Raw genomic sequence first — 19,311 nt, 5'->3', positions numbered from 1 at the left:
GTCAGGAAGCCAGGCAGCCGCGGGAAGAGAAGCCGGTGTTCTTTTGATAAAATACTGGCTTACCAGGTGATCAGGAAGCCGGGCGGCGGGTCATGATCCTTTGCCCGGCTTCCTGATAAATCAGGGCACCGGTATTCAGTATTGGCAGGTATCGGCGAGTACTGAAAAATCTGTGCCTGTACTCGATACCGAAAAACTGGTATCGGTGCATCACTAAAAATTGGGGATTTCCTAAACTGTATTGCCAACTTCCATGTGCAAATACTAGGTCCATGGCTATCCTACTGACCCAATGGCACCAATACTTTCCAAGTCACTGACCCAGAACAATTATGTTCTATTATGACATGAAAGCAGGCAATCAGCATTTGCAGAAGGGGAACAGCAATGGTAGACTGTCTCATGAGATGATCTTTCCATGACATGTTTTCTTGTAAGAAAGCCAAGCACTGCAACTCTTTTCTAATGCCAACAAAAAAAAAAAATCTAAACTGATTCAAGAAAGGGAAGAAACATGTGCGCCTGCTCTAATAGATTCAGTGGAGTTGATGTTGTGACTGAACCAGACACCAGGAGATAGATACAGATATACAGGTTGCTCAGGCTATTCACAGCTTAGCAGCCAAATCCTACAACTGGAGCCTCTTGTGCACCTAGTAGCTCTCTCACGTCTTTGCCCTATATTGGTGGTAGGCAATATCAATCTCCACAGCAATGATGTTGGAAGCAGATCTGGGCAGTTACAGGCTGTGGTGTGTCAAACACACTGATGCAGAAGATGCATTGTGACATTTACTGTTCTGCGGTATACAGGGAGAAGGCTTGTTTAAAGGATATGTACTAGTTATTCTGTACATAAGCTGGCAGTTAGTCGAATAAGGAAGTGATGGGTCAGTAGGTTAAAATACAGCAGAACATTTCCACATTTCCTGTGTGTGAATCCTGCAGATGACCACAAAGCAACAACTGAATGTGGCAGCTGACAGGCAACTTACACATTATAAGGCCCCATTCACACCGAGCGATTCGCAAATCGCGCGTTTGTCGCGCGATTTGCATTTTGTGCGATATGCATTGAGCAAGCTAGAATCGCGGAAAAATCCGCTCCAAAAAAGGGTCCTGCTGTAGCGACGCACGACCCGCGACAGCGACGGACAGAGCCCCATTGCCATGCATTGGAGAGCGATATTGCGCGGTAAATAGCCGCGATATCGCGGGAATTACCGCACAATAAAATTTGCTGACCTGTTTTTGAAGGTTCAACATACATCTTCGTTCGTATGGACCCATCCTGCTGTGCTATACACTGCATGTCATTACCCCACTTCCTCTTTGAAGAATAATGCCCTTCCTGAGCACCATCCTGTCAGCCCAGGACATGTTCAATTTGTTTCATTCGGAATGAAAGAAATGACGAATCCAAATTTTTTATAAAGGAAAATTTGGAAGCATCCAAATTTTTTTCCCCGAATGTCATTCAGCAAGAATTTGTTAAACATTAAAAAAAAAAAACTGAAACCCAGATAAACCCCCCCCTGCCTGCAGAACAAGGGCCTCTTCCCCACAACCCTGGCACGGTGGTTGTAGGAAGAGGCCCTTGTTCTTTGCCAGGGGCTTTTCCTGGCAAAGCACAGTATCCATGTTGAGGGTCTGCGGGCCTGGTATGGAGCACACTCCTCCTTTCCTGCTGCTTGGATCAAGGGATTTTGGGGAGGACCCCTCGCTTTTTTGTGTTTGGATCCCCCCTAAAATTCCATTACGCTGTGTTTTTTTTGTTATTGTTTATGTGGACTGTCAAAAGTAAAAAGTCACTTTGCTGTAACGAATGTTCGCTTGTAATTATTAAAATGCATCCGAAATGAACAAGATAAAATTGACTTTTCGGACCTGAATCCCGAAAAACGAGATAACTAAAAATCTGAACTGAAACTAAACCGAAACAAATCTTTTGCCGGCGCACATGCCTAGCATGCCCTCGTTAGTATACCCTACGAGTTTACAGAGCACTCCAGGGCCGTCCTGATTTCAGTTTTCAGCTGGTGTGTTGCAACCAATAACACTGGATGAACTGGAAGTGTATTAAAACAGGAAAATCCTTTTTTTTTGGGGGATAGAGTGGGAAGGGCTGAACCCCCTTTGTCAAGGTCAGAATTTGTATTTGTTGTTCCCCTCTCATGTTTCCCCACTTTTTATCCCAGTGAAACACCGGTAGTGAGAGGAAAGGTTTGGAATGCGAGGAGACTGATAACTTTATAATGAAGGGTACACCCCCTTCCTCTCTATCCAAATCTAAAAAAATAAAGTTTTGGCTTCAGATATACTTTAAATATAGGGCTGGTAATGATTAAAATGTTCGTGTTCGATTAATCACATTTTTTAAAAATTAATCGATTAATTTTGGTTTCATTAGCGATCAAAATTATTTTAAATCGATCAAAAAGTTAACGATCGAGAAATTAATCTTTAATTTCCACAGCCCTACTTTAATCAGGGGTGTGGAATTCGTATAGCCCGACGCCCGGGACATGTAGTTCCGGGCGCCGGGCAAGTGGTTTTTTCAGTGTTTTAGCCCTGCTACGGACAAGTAGCAGGGCTTGCACGACCGGGGTGCCAATAGAAAATAATGGCACTGCCAGCGCGATCGGCGGTGTTGTGCCATCCGTGACTGCACGGTCATTGTGCACGAATCTGAGCGGATGACCGGGCAGTCACAGATCGCACACCACCGCCGATCGCGCTGGCAGTGCCATTATTTTCTATTGGCACCCCGGTCGTGCCAGGCAGATTGCACGGTTTACTGCCGCGATACCGCCCGGGCGGCCCCACGCAATCGCGGTTGAAAACACTGTGCGGTGCGTGTCGCGAAAAAAGGTACATGTACCTTTTCAGCGATTGCCATGCAGATGTAACCCCATACATGTGGACGCAACCGCTGTATGCAACCGCACATGATCGCGCGTCCCGGGATTGGCCAAGTCTGCACCAACCCTAAAGGGTAAATTCACTTTCCCAAGTAATTTTGGAAAATGGAATTACCCGCACAAATCTCCCTCCCACTATACTTACCTTTGGGCGAACGGTCCTTCCCGTCCACCAGTACGGGTGTACTATCTGTACCTGTTCCGTATATTGTGAATTTCGCTCGCAAATTGCAAGCACTCATTGGTCAACGCGGCCACCTGACGACGCTGACCAATGAGAAGCGCTTCTTAGCACTTCTAAATACGGTTTTGGTTAAAATTATTTTTTTGCATCAGGACAAGTAGATTGTTACGAGGGACAAGTAGATCGGGCCCCCACTTTAGTCCTTGGACTAGTAGTTTTTTCTAAAATGTCCACACCCCTGTTTAATGGAACACATACAGTATGAGAACTGCACAGGGTTTGTATGTCTTGAAACATGAATCACCCACAATCCTCCCAGTAGCCAGAGACCATGTGATCTAGGATGCCTAGGCTTTAGGAAACACCTATTTTGTTATGACTGGGCAAACTTTTGCTAATAAAAATAATGGGATTTGGTTATGCCAACGTGTGTAGTTGGAACATGAGTTTGGAATTTTAGGGACTGGCCAACTACTACATGGAGCAGGCTTAGGACCTAAGATTTTAATTGGGACGATTTCAGCTCAGTTGTCCTGTTGGCCAAGACTACCAGGAGAGGAAGCGAGGGAAAAATCTGTCAAGCAGAGACCAAGACGACAAATAAAATCCAAGACCGGTTCTAACCTGTCCCAAATCTACTTCCTACAAAAGAAACATTGGGCTGAAGTGAAGCATAGTCATTTGCTTTTCAAAAAAAGTAACAAAAAACAACAACTCTACCAACCTTGGTTTTTGTGGCACATCCTTTGCCTCTTTGGAACCAAACCAGCTGCCAACTTTGCTTCTCTCCTCAGAGCTGGAAGGCACATGTGGTCTGGGGTCTTCAATGCTCTTATTAGATCTTTCGTTCTTTCCAGATCCAAGTTGTGAGCCATCCTTGGCTTTCTCATCTTTGGCCTGAACTTCTGGAGCTTTATTCTTGGAGAGGTCCTCCGAGAACACCATGGGTGACGTCACTTGCACGGGTTTGGTCTCTGCTTTGGTCTGGTCAGTTTTTGGCTTTGGAGTAATTTTTAGGGAGGTCTTTCCCTCTTCTGTAGAGAACACTGGAAGAGTGGCCGGCTTGCGCTCCTGTTTCTCGCCAGCCTGGGTCTGTCTTATCGGGACCTCAGGAACCACGGCCTCTTCTGCTTTCTTTAGAATATTCTGAAAAGATTTGGAGGCCTGTGAAGATCTCTCCAGAGAGGGAGACTTTGGAGGAGGCACTTCTGCGTAGACATGGCTTCCATTGATGCACACTGAAGATTTGGAAATGGGGCTGCTCTTTGGTTTGAGGTTCTGCACGCCCTTTGGTTCAGGGAACGTATTCACCTGACCGACTTCGTCACTGAAGGCCCTCTTGTGAGTCAACCTTGGAGATGCTTCGTGGTCCATAACTGCAAGATAGGAACACAATACACCAGGCAAAATTAGAAAAGGGTTCTGATCTTACCATATTGGGGTATATCCTGCATTGTGTAGCCTGCCTTTACAAGTAAATTGGTTCTCCAGGCCTACATATTATGGAGGAGGGCCGGACAGTGACTTACAACCCTCTACTCATAAGTTCTATGAGAGTTAGGGGCTATCATTAGCCAAGATGTGACATTGATTGGAGGAGGTGCAGTAGTTACACCATTCCATAACTGGTTCACCCATGACACAAAGCTTTCTAAGCAAGGAGCACAGCAGGGGCTCTTTCATTTCAGGCTACCTCCTTAAAGGAGAACTATGAGGTGAGTGCTTTTCACTCACCTCATAGTTCTAGCCGACCTGTGACAATGAGACTGTCACAGGTCGGCTCAGTAGATCGGGAGGTGAGCGAACACATACCGGCGTTCACTCACTTCTCGATCCTGTCACGGCTCTCTGCCGTGACAGGGGGAGGGGCTGGATTCCCCTCTCCCCGCTCCGATCTGCCAGCGCTGACTGGTGGAACGGACGGGGGAGGGGGCGGGTACAGCTGGCTCTGCCTCTAGATAGGCAGAGCCAGCTGTCACTCACGCAGCTGGGCAGATCCCGTCATCTAAGTCGGGATCCGCTGCGGCATCTCAGTATATAGAGAGCTTTAGCTCGCGGTATACTGAGCTTAGGGTAACAGGAGGACGCTAGTTTGTGTCCTCCCGTTACCCTAAGGAGAACTACAGGGAAAAAACACTGACCCCATAGTTCTCCTTTAATAGAAACATTGCATGGAACCATCTCAACAGGCAGGGAGATTGAGATGGGGGTGGGAGTTAATTGGGAAGGTGGGGCAGGAGGTATATTAACTAGCTGTGTATATTGGCCATGCTACAAACAACCAAAAGAAACTACATAGAAGTACACAGGGCGCATTTAGTAGAGGACACAGGTTTGTTAGTTTCTAACCCCTCAAATGTTCCAGCCAGTAGTTGCTGTGAAAATACAGGAGCTATTAGTCCCCGTTCACACCTTTGCGTTTCAAGAATATGTGCCAAATGCGTGTCATGCGTATGCTTTGACATGTGTTCATGACCGCTTAAAAAATGTGCGTCACGCTTGCGGTGCCATTACCTGTTAATGACGCCCCAAACGCGGCTAGGAAACCGTTTGTATTGCCTTAAACAAGGATGCACAGAAAAAAAAACCTGCAGTATACCTGTGGCAGAATCTGCTACATGTGCTACTTTCCCGCATTTGTCGCATGTGCGACACCCATTGAAATCAATGGGGGCGACGAGCAGCAAACTTGGGGAAAAATGCACACAAATTAATGCGTTCCTTGTATGCAGAGGTGTAAATGGGGCCTACGGCTGTAAAGAGAAATACAAAATGTGTCTATAGACCCTGCAAGCTCCCATTCACACCTGGGCCTATTGTAAATTATGCATCTGCACAAACGCAGAATACGCTTGTGTTGCCATTACGCAATAGTGACACCCCAAACAAGTTTTTTTACCCCCGTACGTCCGTGCAGGGAAAAACCCAGAGCGCATGTCGCAGAATTTGCAACATGCACTACTTTCCTATATCCAGGAGCCAAAAGGGGATACGCACCAAACGGGGGGAAACAAGTGCGCGAACATGCACGTGACTTCCTGTTGGAGGGTAGTGCATGTAAGAAATTCTGCGATATGCGTTTCACATTTTTCCTGCAGGCGAATGTACTGGAAAAAATGCGTGTGCTCAGCCACCTTTGGGGTGCCATTAAAGGAGAACTATGAGGTGAGTGATTTTCACTCATAGTTCTAGCCGACCTGTGGCAATGACACTGTCACAGGTCGGCTCAGTAGATGGGGAAGTGAACTAACACATACCGGCGTTCGCTCACCTCTCGATCCTGTCCCGGCAGAGAGCCGTGACCGTCACTCACGGCTCCCAGCAGGGATTTCCAAATGCGTGTCATGCGTATGCTTTGACATGTGTTCATGACCGCTTAAAAAATGTGCGTCACGCTTGCGGTGCCATTACCTGTTAATGACGCCCCAAACGCGGCTAGGAAACCGTTTGTATTGCCTTAAACAAGGATGCACAGAAAAAAAAACCTGCAGTATACCTGTGGCAGAATCTGCTACATGTGCTACTTTCCCGCATTTGTCGCATGTGCGACACCCATTGAAATCAATGGGGGCGACGAGCAGCAAACTTGGGGAAAAATGCACACAAATTAATGCGTTCCTTGTATGCAGAGGTGTAAATGGGGCCTACGGCTGTAAAGAGAAATACAAAATGTGTCTATAGACCCTGCAAGCTCCCATTCACACCTGGGCCTATTGTAAATTATGCATCTGCACAAACGCAGAATACGCTTGTGTTGCCATTACGCAATAGTGACACCCCAAACAAGTTTTTTTACCCCCGTACGTCCGTGCAGGGAAAAACCCAGAGCGCATGTCGCAGAATTTGCAACATGCACTACTTTCCTATATCCAGGAGCCAAAAGGGGATACGCACCAAACGGGGGGAAACAAGTGCGCGAACATGCACGTGACTTCCTGTTGGAGGGTAGTGCATGTAAGAAATTCTGCGATATGCGTTTCACATTTTTCCTGCAGGCGAATGTACTGGAAAAAATGCGTGTGCTCAGCCACCTTTGGGGTGCCATTAAAGGAGAACTATGAGGTGAGTGATTTTCACTCATAGTTCTAGCCGACCTGTGGCAATGACACTGTCACAGGTCGGCTCAGTAGATGGGGAAGTGAACTAACACATACCGGCGTTCGCTCACCTCTCGATCCTGTCCCGGCAGAGAGCCGTGACCGTCACTCACGGCTCCCAGCAGGGATTCCCCCCTCCCCGCTCCGATCCTCCAGCGCCGACTAGAGGAACGGATGGGAGAGGGGGCGGGTACAGCTGGCTCTGCCTCTGGATAGGCAAAGCGAACTGTCAATCACCCAGCTGGGTGGATCTCGACAGTAATGTCGGGATCCGTCCCGGCTGCGGCGGTCTCAGTATACCGCAAGCTGTAGCTCGCGGTATACTGAGCCTAGGGTCAGAGCTTTGGGAGGACGCTAGTTTTTGTCCTCTCGTGAATCTTAGGAGAACTATGGGGAAAAACACTGAATGGCGGGTTATGTCACGACATGCAGAGATGCAAAGTAACTTTGTTCCTGTTGTATTCCCTCTGTTCTTTTCATCTGAAGATCAAAGCGATGAGCCTTCATCTGCAAGTTAGGCCAGTCAGACTTTCCTGCATTAAGTTTTGTTTCTTTCTATCCCCCTTATTAACCATTCGTTTATCCTAATTAGTCCTCATTAACCCCTTCCCCATATTCACGTTTCCGGCTTTCCCACCATTACCATCTAAAACTTTATAATTTCTATTTGTTTTGCTTGTTATTTTATTAAGTCTTTATTTCAATTGTAAAATAACTTTGTAATCATGAATATAAAAAGGGGAAGTAAACCGCTTTGTACATTTTTATTTGCGCATTAGGGTTGACACTTTTTTTCAAGCGAAACCCGAGCACTCTAGCGACGTGCGGACATTTTTTTTTGGGAGAATGAGTCGCGGCTTACTCATATGTAAATATCACAGTTGAGACTATTTTCAGTGGGGGGCCAGTAGCCCCTATCTTCATTTTGGTTGCCCCTGTCTGCATGGCATCCTGTGTCCATGTTTCTGTTGCCATGAAACCTGGACACAGCATTCAAAACCCGGACTGTCTGGGAAAATCCTGGGCTGGTGGCAACCCTAGTTAGGGAACACTTACCTTAACCAGTTGCCGTGCGCCCGTTGAAAAAAACCGACGGACAGCACTGCTGCATTAGCGGGTTGCCGTCTCCAGGCGGCATTTTTTTTCTGAGCGCGCACGGGCAGAAATAACCCGTGCAATGCATATGGCAGTTACCGGCTGTTTAACATATACCCGACTCTACAGCCAGCCGATCGTGTATATGTGCTGGTGTGTGCCCCCCCTCCTGACCCCTCACCTTCAATCACGGGATCCGCTAGCCCATCTGCGGCCCGGGACCGGCTCGGGAGGGCGTCAGAAGGAAGAGGGAAATCAGCTCCTTGCTGATCTCCCTCCAGGCTGTGAATGCGGAAGTGATGTGTATTACATCACTTCCGCATTCACCTGTCAGTCATCTGGCTGCTATTGCCAGAGAAAAGAAGCTGATGAAGCAGATCTCTGCTTCATCCGCTTCTTTTGGGGCCCCCATGTGACATTAGGGGTCCTAAAGACCCCTAATGTCTCCATAGAGAACCTGTCAGTGTACCTGTGCTACAATCCCCCTATATAATAACAATCTCCCTATATAATAACAATAAGTGAAAAAAATATATATAAAAAAAAAAAAAAAAAAGTAAAAGAATAAAAAAAAGTCACATAAAAAAAAGTTTAAAAAAAACCCCAAAATGTTTAAGTCCCCCACCCCCACGTTTACGCTCATATAAAACAAAAATACGCGTCGGGTGCACTAGCGCGCGAAAACGACAATTGCGCTACACACGTTACATATCGCCGCGAACGTCGCAGTGAGAGCAATAATTTTAGGGCCATCAATCATTATATTGGGTAATAATAAATGTTTTAGAATTTAACATAGGGGAAACAGTTTTTTTTTTTTCCCCCGGTAATTTTTCCTTAATATAGTAAAAAATAAAACCCCCAGTGGTGATTAAATACCACCAAAGGAAAGCTCTATGTGTCCCTAAAAAATGGTATAAAATTAATTTCAGTACAGCGCTGCATGACGGAATAAATGTCAGTTAAAGTACCGCAGCGCTGAATACTGAAAAATGGCCGGGATGGGAAGGGGGTTTAACACCGCGGATGTCAACTGGTTAAGGCCTCATTCACACACAACGCAAGAGCAAAATTGTATATTGCGTATATACGCGCGTATGTGCAATCCCAGAATGCATCATTTGCAATAGAAATTTTAATGAACTGTACAAGTGTATACGCGCGCAACAAGCGCATATGCGCGTAAAATACGCTGCCCGGGCGCATCTCCTTTCTAACCCTCCCTATACCCTATATTGAGGTATAGGGAGGGTTAGAAAGGAGGGGCAGGGGGTATGAATACTGAAGTATAGGGAGGGTTAGAAAGGAGGGGCAGGGGGGTATGAATACTGAAGTATAGGGAGGGTTAGAAAGGAGGGGCAGGGGGTATGAATACTGAAGTATAGGGAGGTTTAGAAAGGAGGGGCAGGGGGGTATTAATACTGAAGTATAGGGAGGTTTAGAAAGGAGGGGCAGGGGGGTATTAATACTGAAGTATAGGGAGGGTTAGAAAGGAGGGGCAAGTATAAAAACAACACAGTCTTCTCTTATAAGGGGTCATATTGTGTGTTCGTGGAGAGCTCGATGATGACACCATCTTGAACATAACAAAGGTGGAGAATTTGCTGCCTTCACAACATTGCACAGAAGTTCCTGGAGGAATACATTCGATAGTTGTGATAGAACTGCATCTGCCTATAATAAACCTTTTATTGGAGGATAATAAGAATGAAGCAAATGTCTTTAAAAGATCAGAGTAAAAATTGGGCCCAGATCATTCTCACAGGTATGAGAGATAAGCGCTGTGCACCCCCCTCTGCTCCTGTCCCATTTTCATACTTTTGTAATAGTTTGTTCACTGATCACAAGCACAATGCCGGATTCTAAATGCAGCCAGAGGTTGCAGTACAGGGTGCTGACAGACAGAGGGCAGCAGAGAGACAGAGGAGCCGCTACACTGCGATGCCGGCTATATGCTGTTAGAACTTTGTAGAATAAATCTGCTCAGAACATGCGATGCCATCAGAGACGACCAATGTCATTCGAGATCTCGTTCAATTCTGGAATTTAGATGTTTTAATGAATATTTGTCCTGGTTACTGCGGCAAAAAAACCCATCATCGGTTTAATTATTAGAGGGATCCAATGACCGTTCACAAAATGACCATTTTCAAAGCAAATTCTAAGCGTCCCCTGCTCCCCTCCACTGTCTCCATCTCCTCGTCGGGAATAACACAAAAGGAAATCTGCAGCTTCAGTAAGCCCTCGTTCACACCTGAACGTTTTGTAGCGCGTTCTAACCTCGACGAACGCTCTACAAAACGCTAAAGAAAATAAATCCCATTGTATTCAATGGTCTGGTGCACACCTTGGTGTATTTCCGCCCGTCCCTAACGCGCTACAAAGCGGCCCACGCCTGAAAAGGTACAGGCACTACTTTGGGCCGTTTTGTTGCGCGTTTCCATTGGGATACAGCCAAGTAGCCTTCGGAAACGCGCGACTTTTTACTGCGAATCGCGGTAAAACGCGCGACAGACGCGCATATGCAATACGCCTAGGTGTGAACGAGACCTAACTGGACAAGGTTCACACCAGGGCGTTTCATCGCACGTTTTTTTTTTTCCACGCTGAAACGCATGCAAATGAATATCCCATGTATTCCTATCGGTGGCCGTTCACGTAAAATCGCACGTCAAAATACGTCCCTGTGAAATAGTCCCCGAGCTTCTTATGTGGAGTGTATCGGCTCGTTTTGCTCCATAGACTTCAAAGGAAATGCACCGATCAGCAAGTCTTTGCAGCGCAGACTGCTTTTCATTGGACAACTGAAAACAAGCTGAAAATGCACTGAAACGCTGTCGCCCTTGTGTGCATGTGAAAAATTGAAGGGGCAGTCCAGATAACCAGCGCTCCGACGAGGGTGTTCATACACCAGTTGTTTGTGTGGGCAAGGTGTGAAGCTTCCCGATAGTACGGACCGGGGTGTCAGACTCGTGTAATCGTAAACAAAAAGGAAAAAAAATGGAGGGAAGCGCCACGACCAGGGAGAGAAATTGATGTGGACCAATTGAGGGAGCCTGGTTAGGAGCGCTCGGTATTAGGTGATCGTGTACTGGCAGGATGCCAATGTTCCCCATGGCAGCATCAATGGCTGTTCCTATTGATTAGGTTCCCCAGTTGCCATCAGCCCATGGCACACGCACTCAAGCACAAGACGACGGCTGTTCTCCTGAGCCATCGCTACATCACGACCCCCGATGGACGCCTCCTCCTCATAGACCAATCAGCATTCCCAAGCCTCATCCAACCACACAAGACCCCCTGGATCTTCACCGATGACAACGCTTCCACCCTTACCAAACGGTGAGTCTCTACACTCCACACCTTGAATCCATTTTGTGCCACTTCTCACTTCTTTTATCGTTCTCCGCTTGTGTTACCGGTGACCTCCCACCACTCAAACCGGGAAGGACCACACCTGTTCGCCTCCACTTCACCGTCAAGCAAGTCGGACACCCCAACAACTAACCAGGCTACATCAATTGGTCCAAATCAATTCATCTCCCTGGTTGTGGCGCTTCCCTTCTTTTTTGGTTACGATTGCCCTTGTGTGCATGCGGTCCAAGATCAGATGTTGAAGCGCTGCTGCAGATCTCCTTTGTGTTATTCCCAACGATCCCAGGGAGAAGAAGAGATGGAGACAGGCCCCGCGGGGGAGACAGGCCCGCGGATATTCCTCAGCGGCTCCTACAATAGGAGGAGAAAAGAGTGGAGGGGATTTGCTTCTCAGCATGGAGCTTAGCCCCGTCCACAGTATATTATATTAAATTGCAAGTTCATGGGGGATTTTCTATTACAGGAGAACATTGCAAAATATACTCCTGTATCATTAGGAAACTAAAAAAATAAAAAAAGTGTTCCCTAAAGTTCTTTTTTTAAAGATGAAGTGTAATCTGCTTATATTTTGCATTTCCTGGTTCCTCCTCTTCCCCATCATCAACATAATTAAGTTCTTAGAGAAAACCTTTCCCTTTCCCTTACATACTGGTCATCACTGGGTCCCTGTTCTCTATGCAATGTAGGCAGATCATGACTGGTGGGAGGGGCCGTCAGAGTGCTGTGCATAGCTTCCTTAACACATCACAGCACCCCGGCTCAGTACTCCTCTCAAGAGCCCTCAGCCCTGATGCAGGCAGTGGGCTGGCTGTTGGGAGGAGTAATGCAAATATCAGAATGCATGTCAGTCTGGAGGAATGGGTGTTCCTAGGCAGGCTGTATTTGCATGCAGATAACACTAGGTAACACCCACATGATGCTGACCCTCCATGATTGAAGGAACTGAAATCCAATGAATGAAAGGGGCGGGGTCAGGCAAGATGTACACATCCTCCAGGCAGGAAATGAGGCGGGCTCCATCTGACTTTCTGCAGCTTCTAATGCACATTGTGAGAAGCTCGCAGTGTGCAGTGAAATCAGAGGAAGCAATCTCAGCCCAGGAGAGGAGCCGCTACAACTGTACAAGACTGAAGGAGAAGGGCGGAGTATCACTCCTCCTTGAAATGTGTCCATTTATACAAGCATTTACCTGAGGGTTCTAGGGAGAGGCTGTTGTTCCTGGCCGCAGGCTTCTTGCCGGTATCAGACACCACTATGGAGACGGCGGGATTGTTGGGCACAGCGCCGCTGGAAGAGGAGATGGTGCTGTCCGAGCCCAGAGACGTATTGGACCTGGTGAGGGAGCTCTTCCTCAGGTGCCCTTTGAAGAACGCGGCCGCCTTCGACTTTGGTTTCTTCTCCTCCTCCTCGTCGCTGTCCAGGCGGCCAACGCTGCTCGGCACGATGGCGGAGGACGATTCCATGTCGAAGCGCTTCTTGTTCTTCATCTTGTCCTTCAGCTTCCCAAAAGGAGTCTTCGGCTTGTCCTTCATGGAGAGGTCGAACATGCTGGCAGTCAGGTTGTTGCGGGTGAACTGGATGGAGACTTGGATCTCCCCTCGCTCCTTCTCATTCTTCTTCCCCGGCTTAGCGCAGAGCTTGTACCATCTGCAAAGGAAAGAGAACATTGTGATCATGAAGGGAAACCAATGGAGTACAGATCCCACCCATGAAATACAATCATTCCATCAGAATAGGATAGGCCCATACCCAAAACAGGGGTAAGCAACCTCTGGCTCCACAGCTATGGGCAACTACAAATCCCATGAGGCATTGCAGGACTGGACAGCCATAGGCATGACTCGGAGGCAAATGCGTGACTGAATTTGTAGTTTCACCATGTCTTACCCCTATACCTTGCAGGGCAGTGGGACAGGGTCTCTTTAAAAACAATCCCCCAATTTGCTTATACTCCCCCTCCACAGCGCTCCGCCGCTGCCATTTCTGCGTAGGTCCTCCTCCCATAATGCAGTGCTCAGGCCTAGCAGTCATTTGCTAGACCCTCAAATGGTCACATGATAATGGCATACCTGGGAACTCTCCAGCAAAGGACCTGGCAATGCTTGCCGATGCCTTATTTCCGGGATCAGGCATCCGGGACGCTGGTCTGCTACAGGAGACACACTGTAGCTCTCCATTGACTGGAGGACGACGGTGATGGCAGAAGGTCTCTGGGAGTGTGGCCACCAGGGCCCCTTCCTGACCAGGGTGATCGGAGGCACTAGCAGCAGGAAGGGAGGCCTACTTTAGCCCTTCCTTAATCCCTACTCTGTCCCCTATTCCACCCAATTCTCAGGAATGACCATTTTCTAAAAGTTCCCATGTATGGATAGTACAGGGATGGGGAAAAGGGGGAGAGTGGAGGAAACATTGCCCCATGTAAGCTCCAAAACCATCTGACAGAAGATTTTACAGCAAAGGAAAGTAAAAGGAGGGTCAGCTTTAAAGAGACCCTCACTCTGCACTTCCCAAGGTGACTGGGTCTCTTTAAGGGCCCATTTACACCATATCCAGATCTCCGGACCAGATTGTTTCCGGACACAAAATGCATCCTAATGTATCCCTATGCTATTTCTGTCCTCTGTTCACACCAGTGCAGTCCGTTCAAGACCAGAAAAATACTGCAGGTCGCATTTTATCTGGTCTGGAATGCACTGGAACTGCAGGCAGGTTCACACCATTTTCCACACCAGATGTGGTCCGGAAAAAGGTGTTAACCTGCCCTAAAGCGAGGGGTGTGAACCTTGGCACTCCAAACCCCATCATGCCTCTGCTACTCATGCCTGTGGCTGTCGGAATCTTGCAATGACTCATGGGACTTGTCGTTCCACAACAGCTGGTGCCCATCCCGGATTTAACGTGACCCTATCCATTTCCCTGAATCTGAACATAGCGGTACTTCCATAACCCGCACCAGTGGCCGTTTCAAAAACACTTCTCCTTTCAACCAAAAATTTAGAGCCCGAGGAGGATAAAGATGGAGAGCGATGACACATGACCCAACAGAGGTGTCCTACGGGTAGGCTGTGATTAGCAGCGTAGTGACACCTTCCCTGTTAAGAGGCAAGATGGCGGCAACCAGTGAGGAAGGAAGAGTCGTACGAATTGGACCCTGCATTGGGATGAAGCCCGGTGTGCTGTATGCTGGGTACTCCAAACGTGAAAGGCCCCATCCGAGTGAAGGAAAGGGGGCCCTACAGTGCAGCACCAGGAAAATAACACGACGCTGTGTTCTTGTGGGTGTAATGGGGTAGACGAGCACCAACCCTCATACATGCCCATATGTAACCAAACTTTACTATTAACCCAAAAGAAAGGACTTTGATTGGGCCAGTACTTCGATGGGGGGGCCAGCCTGTACAGGCCTCCAAGAGCACATTCCTGACATCTCACAATATACAACAGAACAAAAACAGCTCCACCATTTACCATTAAAAAGCCATAATTGAGCCAGTCCTGTGACTTTCCCTCAGCTAAGATGTCACCCAATCTAATTATCTATTACAGCCATGTGATTGTTTTACAGCAGCCCTAAAGTGAGACAGTATCCCCCCCCCCAAAAAAAAAATACACCACTGGTGACCCATCCTGCTCTGGTGACCCCTAACCAGGTATTTCCTCCTGCCCCTCTGGTGACACTCGCAGATATTTCCCCCTCCCACTCGTTACTCCCACCCAATGATTACCCCCTCACAATCTGGCGACACCCACCCATTTCCCCCTCCCAAGGCTTTCCCCCTCACAATCTGGCGACACCCACCCATTTCCCCCTCCAACTCTGGTGACTTCCATCCAAGAATTTCCCCCTTCCACACTGGTGATGCCCACCCAAACAATTCCCCCCTCCCTCTTTGCTGGCACCCACCCAAGCTTTTCCCCCACCCCTTCTGGTGGCACCCACCAAAACATTTCCCCTTCACCTTCTGGTGACGCCCATCCACCCATCTCCTCCTCCCTCTCTGGTGGCACCCACCCAAGCTTTTCCCCGTCCCCTTCTGGCGACACCAGCCCAAGAATTTTCCCCTCGTACACAACCTTACAGAGCCGTCACTCCCACCTCCAACAACAAGCATCTTCAGAAGAGATTTAGCAATGGCAGCCAACTTGTGTCTTTCAGGAAAGGTTTGCATTAAGGGGAACTCCAGAGGCAGCGTAGCCGCATACCAGTCAGGGTGCCCATGCTGTCCAGTATCAAAAATGACTACAATGGGCACATGAGTATCAGAACTAAACCACGGAGCAATGGAAGAAGGTGGCCTGGTCTGATGAAAACATTTTCTTTTACATCATGTGAATGGCCAGGCGCATATGTGCGGCTGAGGCAAGAGATGGAACCAGGATGCACTATGGGAAGAAGGCAAGCAGTGTGATGCTTTGGGCAATGTTCTGCTGGGAAACCTCGGGTCCTGCCATCCATGTGGATGTTACTTTGACACGTACCTCCGACCGAAAACATTGCTGCTGACCAAGTACACCCCTTTCATGGAAACAGTATTCCCTGATGGCAGTGGCCTCTCCCAGCAGGATAATGAGCCCTGACACACTGGACAAATTGTTCAAGAATGGTTTGAGGAACACAACAACGAGTTTGAGGTAATGACTTGGATTGAGATCTGGAGAATTTGTAGGCCAATGAAGCATCTGTGGAATGTTCTGGGGGGGGGGGAAAAAGGCCGATCCATGGAGGCCGATCACCTCACAACGTATAGAACTTGAAGGATATGCTACTGACGGCTTGGTGCCAGATACCACAGGATAGCTTCAGGAGGTCTGGTGGAGTCCATGCCTGGACAGGTCAGGAAAAGGGGACCTACTCCATATTAGGTGGGTGGTCATCATGTTATAGCTGATCAGTGTATACACACACAACATACATACACACATAACATGTAGATCCATAACATACATACTTACATACTGTACCTACATACCCAAAAACATATTTATAGACTCCGTAGTGTCAAATAAAAAATCTATGTCCTATTCCCTCCACTCGTCATCCTCCATCTACTTCTCATAGGACTAACCTGCAGTGATAATGATAAAACTTGAAGTTCACCCTTTGCAGTGAGGTGTGTTTGGGGTACAGGAGCGGACCGGGCCCACACAGAGGTGAGGAATGAGTTACAGGAACCAAAATCATACAATACCATGTACTCCACTACACCCAGAAATACCAGATACAGAGGAGCAGCCCAGAGAGGAATGGAGGTGGAAAGGAACACTCTGTACACATGATATAGACCGCCATGTACATGATATAGACCGCCATGTACACATGAGAGCTGCCATATTGGCCTCTTCTATACATTCAGCTCCTTGAATAGTAGTTCAGTACAGTGATCATACTTTACTGTTCTCCTCCCTCAGTTCCAAGTCTCCAGTGGATTGAAACTAGCTAAAAACTTACTACAGAAGCCATTTCTAAAAATACTTAGTTGTGTCCCATCCTGACCATGGTCCTTATTTCCCCAGAATATAAAAAGTTGAACCTGACCAGTCACTGTGGGCAACAAGTTTTACTCTTGGGAGCTCCTTATGACGATCTGATCTCAGCCGTCGTTCATGAAGAATGCAGTCTGTACTGCCTGATACTCCGATAGGTCGACGTACAAATCGTAGCATGAAAATATGGAAGAGCAAATGTCATCCAAAAGCTGCATTTGGGGGGGAAGGGTTACAATGACTGGGAGCTCACTGAATCCCTCGTAGTTTCCCTTTATCCAGGACGGGGAAACTCCCATATTTACCCAGACCCGGTGATCCGGCACAGGCAGTACACCGCGGACTCCACAGACCGAGCCAAGACAAGCACAGGAATCTCCATGTAAACACGGGTAGAAATGATCAGATCCTCACCCAGCGTGTGCACATTAAAGGAGCAGTCCACCCAAAACTGACTTTTTTTATTTCCCAGGACTGGCTTCCTAAACCTGACATTTAATCTGCTTATATTTTGCCTTCCCTGCCCCCCGTCCCCCCCTATCAATCAAGGGAATGTCATTTTTTTTATTAAAACATTTCAATTTTTATTACATTTTAGACCCAGTGATGTCATCACTGGGTCACTGTTCTTTATACAATACAGGCAGGACTTGGCTGGTGGGAGGAGCCAGCAGGGGGCTGTACATAGCTTCCTGAAAACATCACAACACCCTGCCTCAGTACTCTTCTCTCCTCTGCCCTGATGTAGGCAGTGGGCTGGCTCTTGGGAGGAGTTATGCAAATATCAGAATGCCTTGATGGGTGCCTCCTCTCCCTCTTTTATACCCCGGGCCACTGCCTTCTCTCCCTCTTTTATACCCCGGGCCACTGCCTTCTCTCCCTCTTTTATACCCCGGGCCACTGCCTTCTCTCCCTCTTTTATACCCCGGGCCACTGCCTTCTCTCCCTCTTTTATACCCCGGGCCACTGCCTTCTCTCCCTCTTTTATACCCCGGGCCACTGCCTTCTCTCCCTCTTTTATACCCCGGGCCACTGCCTTCTCTCCCTCTTTTATACCCCGGGCCACTGCCTTCTCTCCCTCTTTTATACCCCGGGCCACTGCCTTCTCTCCCTCTTTTATACCCCGGGCCACTGCCTTCTCTCCCTCTTTTATACCCCGGGCCACTGCCTTCTCTCCCTCTTTTATACCCCGGGCCACTGCCTTCTCTCCCTCTTTTATACCCCGGGCCACTGCCTTCTCTCCCTCTTTTATACCCCGGGCCACTGCCTTCTCTCCCTCTTTTATACCCCGGGCCACTGCCTTCTCTCCCTCTTTTATACCCCGGGCCACTGCCTTCTCTCCCTCTTTTATACCCCGGGCCACTGCCTTCTCTCCCTCTTTTATACCCCGGGCCACTGCCTTCTCTCCCTCTTTTATACCCCGGGCCACTGCCTTCTCTCCCTCTTTTATACCCCGGGCCACTGCCTTCTCTCCCTCTTTTATACCCCGGGCCACTGCCTTCTCTCCCTCTTTTATACCCCGGGCCACTGCCTTCTCTCCCTCTTTTATACCCCGGGCCACTGCCTTCTCTCCCTCTTTTATACCCGGTCTCCTGCCACCTCTCCCGGGCCCTCGCCTCCTCTCCCTCTGCTACCCCGGGCCACTGCCTCCTCTCCCTCTTTCATACCCCGGGCCACTGCCTTCTCTCCCTCTTTTATACCCTGGGCCCTCGCCGCCTCTCGCAGCATCATCTGCATTCTCACCCCCAGCTGATCGGCTCTCCCGGCAGTTCACAGGCCGGTCACTGCTGACAGACAGATGTGGTGTGCAGATAAATAACCGGCAGATGTTGTGCTCTGATCATTCCCGTAGTCAGCAGTTGTGATGTTACGGCCTCTGACAATGACAGCTTGTGACCACAGAATGTCATGTAACCGAGCACGTGACAGCCAAGAAAGTTCTGCAGAACTGTAGTCATGTGTGCGTTTAGGATCACAATGCAGATGAAACATGTGAGGAGGTTCAGAAAGAATCACGGGGGGCAGCAGGAGAAAGGACAAAGGATGAAACGTCGTACTTGTGCACTTGTTTGATCTCCCTTTATCCAAATCTATAAGAAATGTAACAGGGCTGAAGTTGGGGAGGGGTTAGAGCCTCGGCTGAAATGCACCCCCC

At 48.2% G+C, this 19,311-nt stretch overlaps 1 protein-coding gene across 1 annotated transcript in view; it reads right to left on the bottom strand.

Annotated features, from left to right (window-relative positions):
* The window catches only part of RAB11FIP5 (RAB11 family interacting protein 5), a 99,642-nt gene that overhangs the window by 32,291 nt on the left and 48,040 nt on the right, over positions 1 to 19,311 (bottom strand). Inside the window, exons 3-4 of the mRNA XM_018573764.1 lie at positions 12,862 to 13,319; positions 3,830 to 4,481 (exon numbers count right to left, since the gene is read on the bottom strand). Of these exons, the coding sequence (XP_018429266.1) occupies positions 3,830 to 4,481; positions 12,862 to 13,319 (1,110 nt within the window). The remainder of the gene's footprint in view (positions 1 to 3,829; positions 4,482 to 12,861; positions 13,320 to 19,311) is intronic.

This window comes from Nanorana parkeri, unplaced genomic scaffold (assembly GCF_000935625.1).
Source record: "Nanorana parkeri isolate BGI_ZX_2015 unplaced genomic scaffold, ASM93562v1 scaffold2527, whole genome shotgun sequence".
Classification (NCBI taxonomy): domain Eukaryota; kingdom Metazoa; phylum Chordata; class Amphibia; order Anura; family Dicroglossidae; genus Nanorana; species Nanorana parkeri.
Note: the sequence above shows the minus strand (reverse complement) of the source record. Positions and strands in the feature narration are given on the sequence as shown.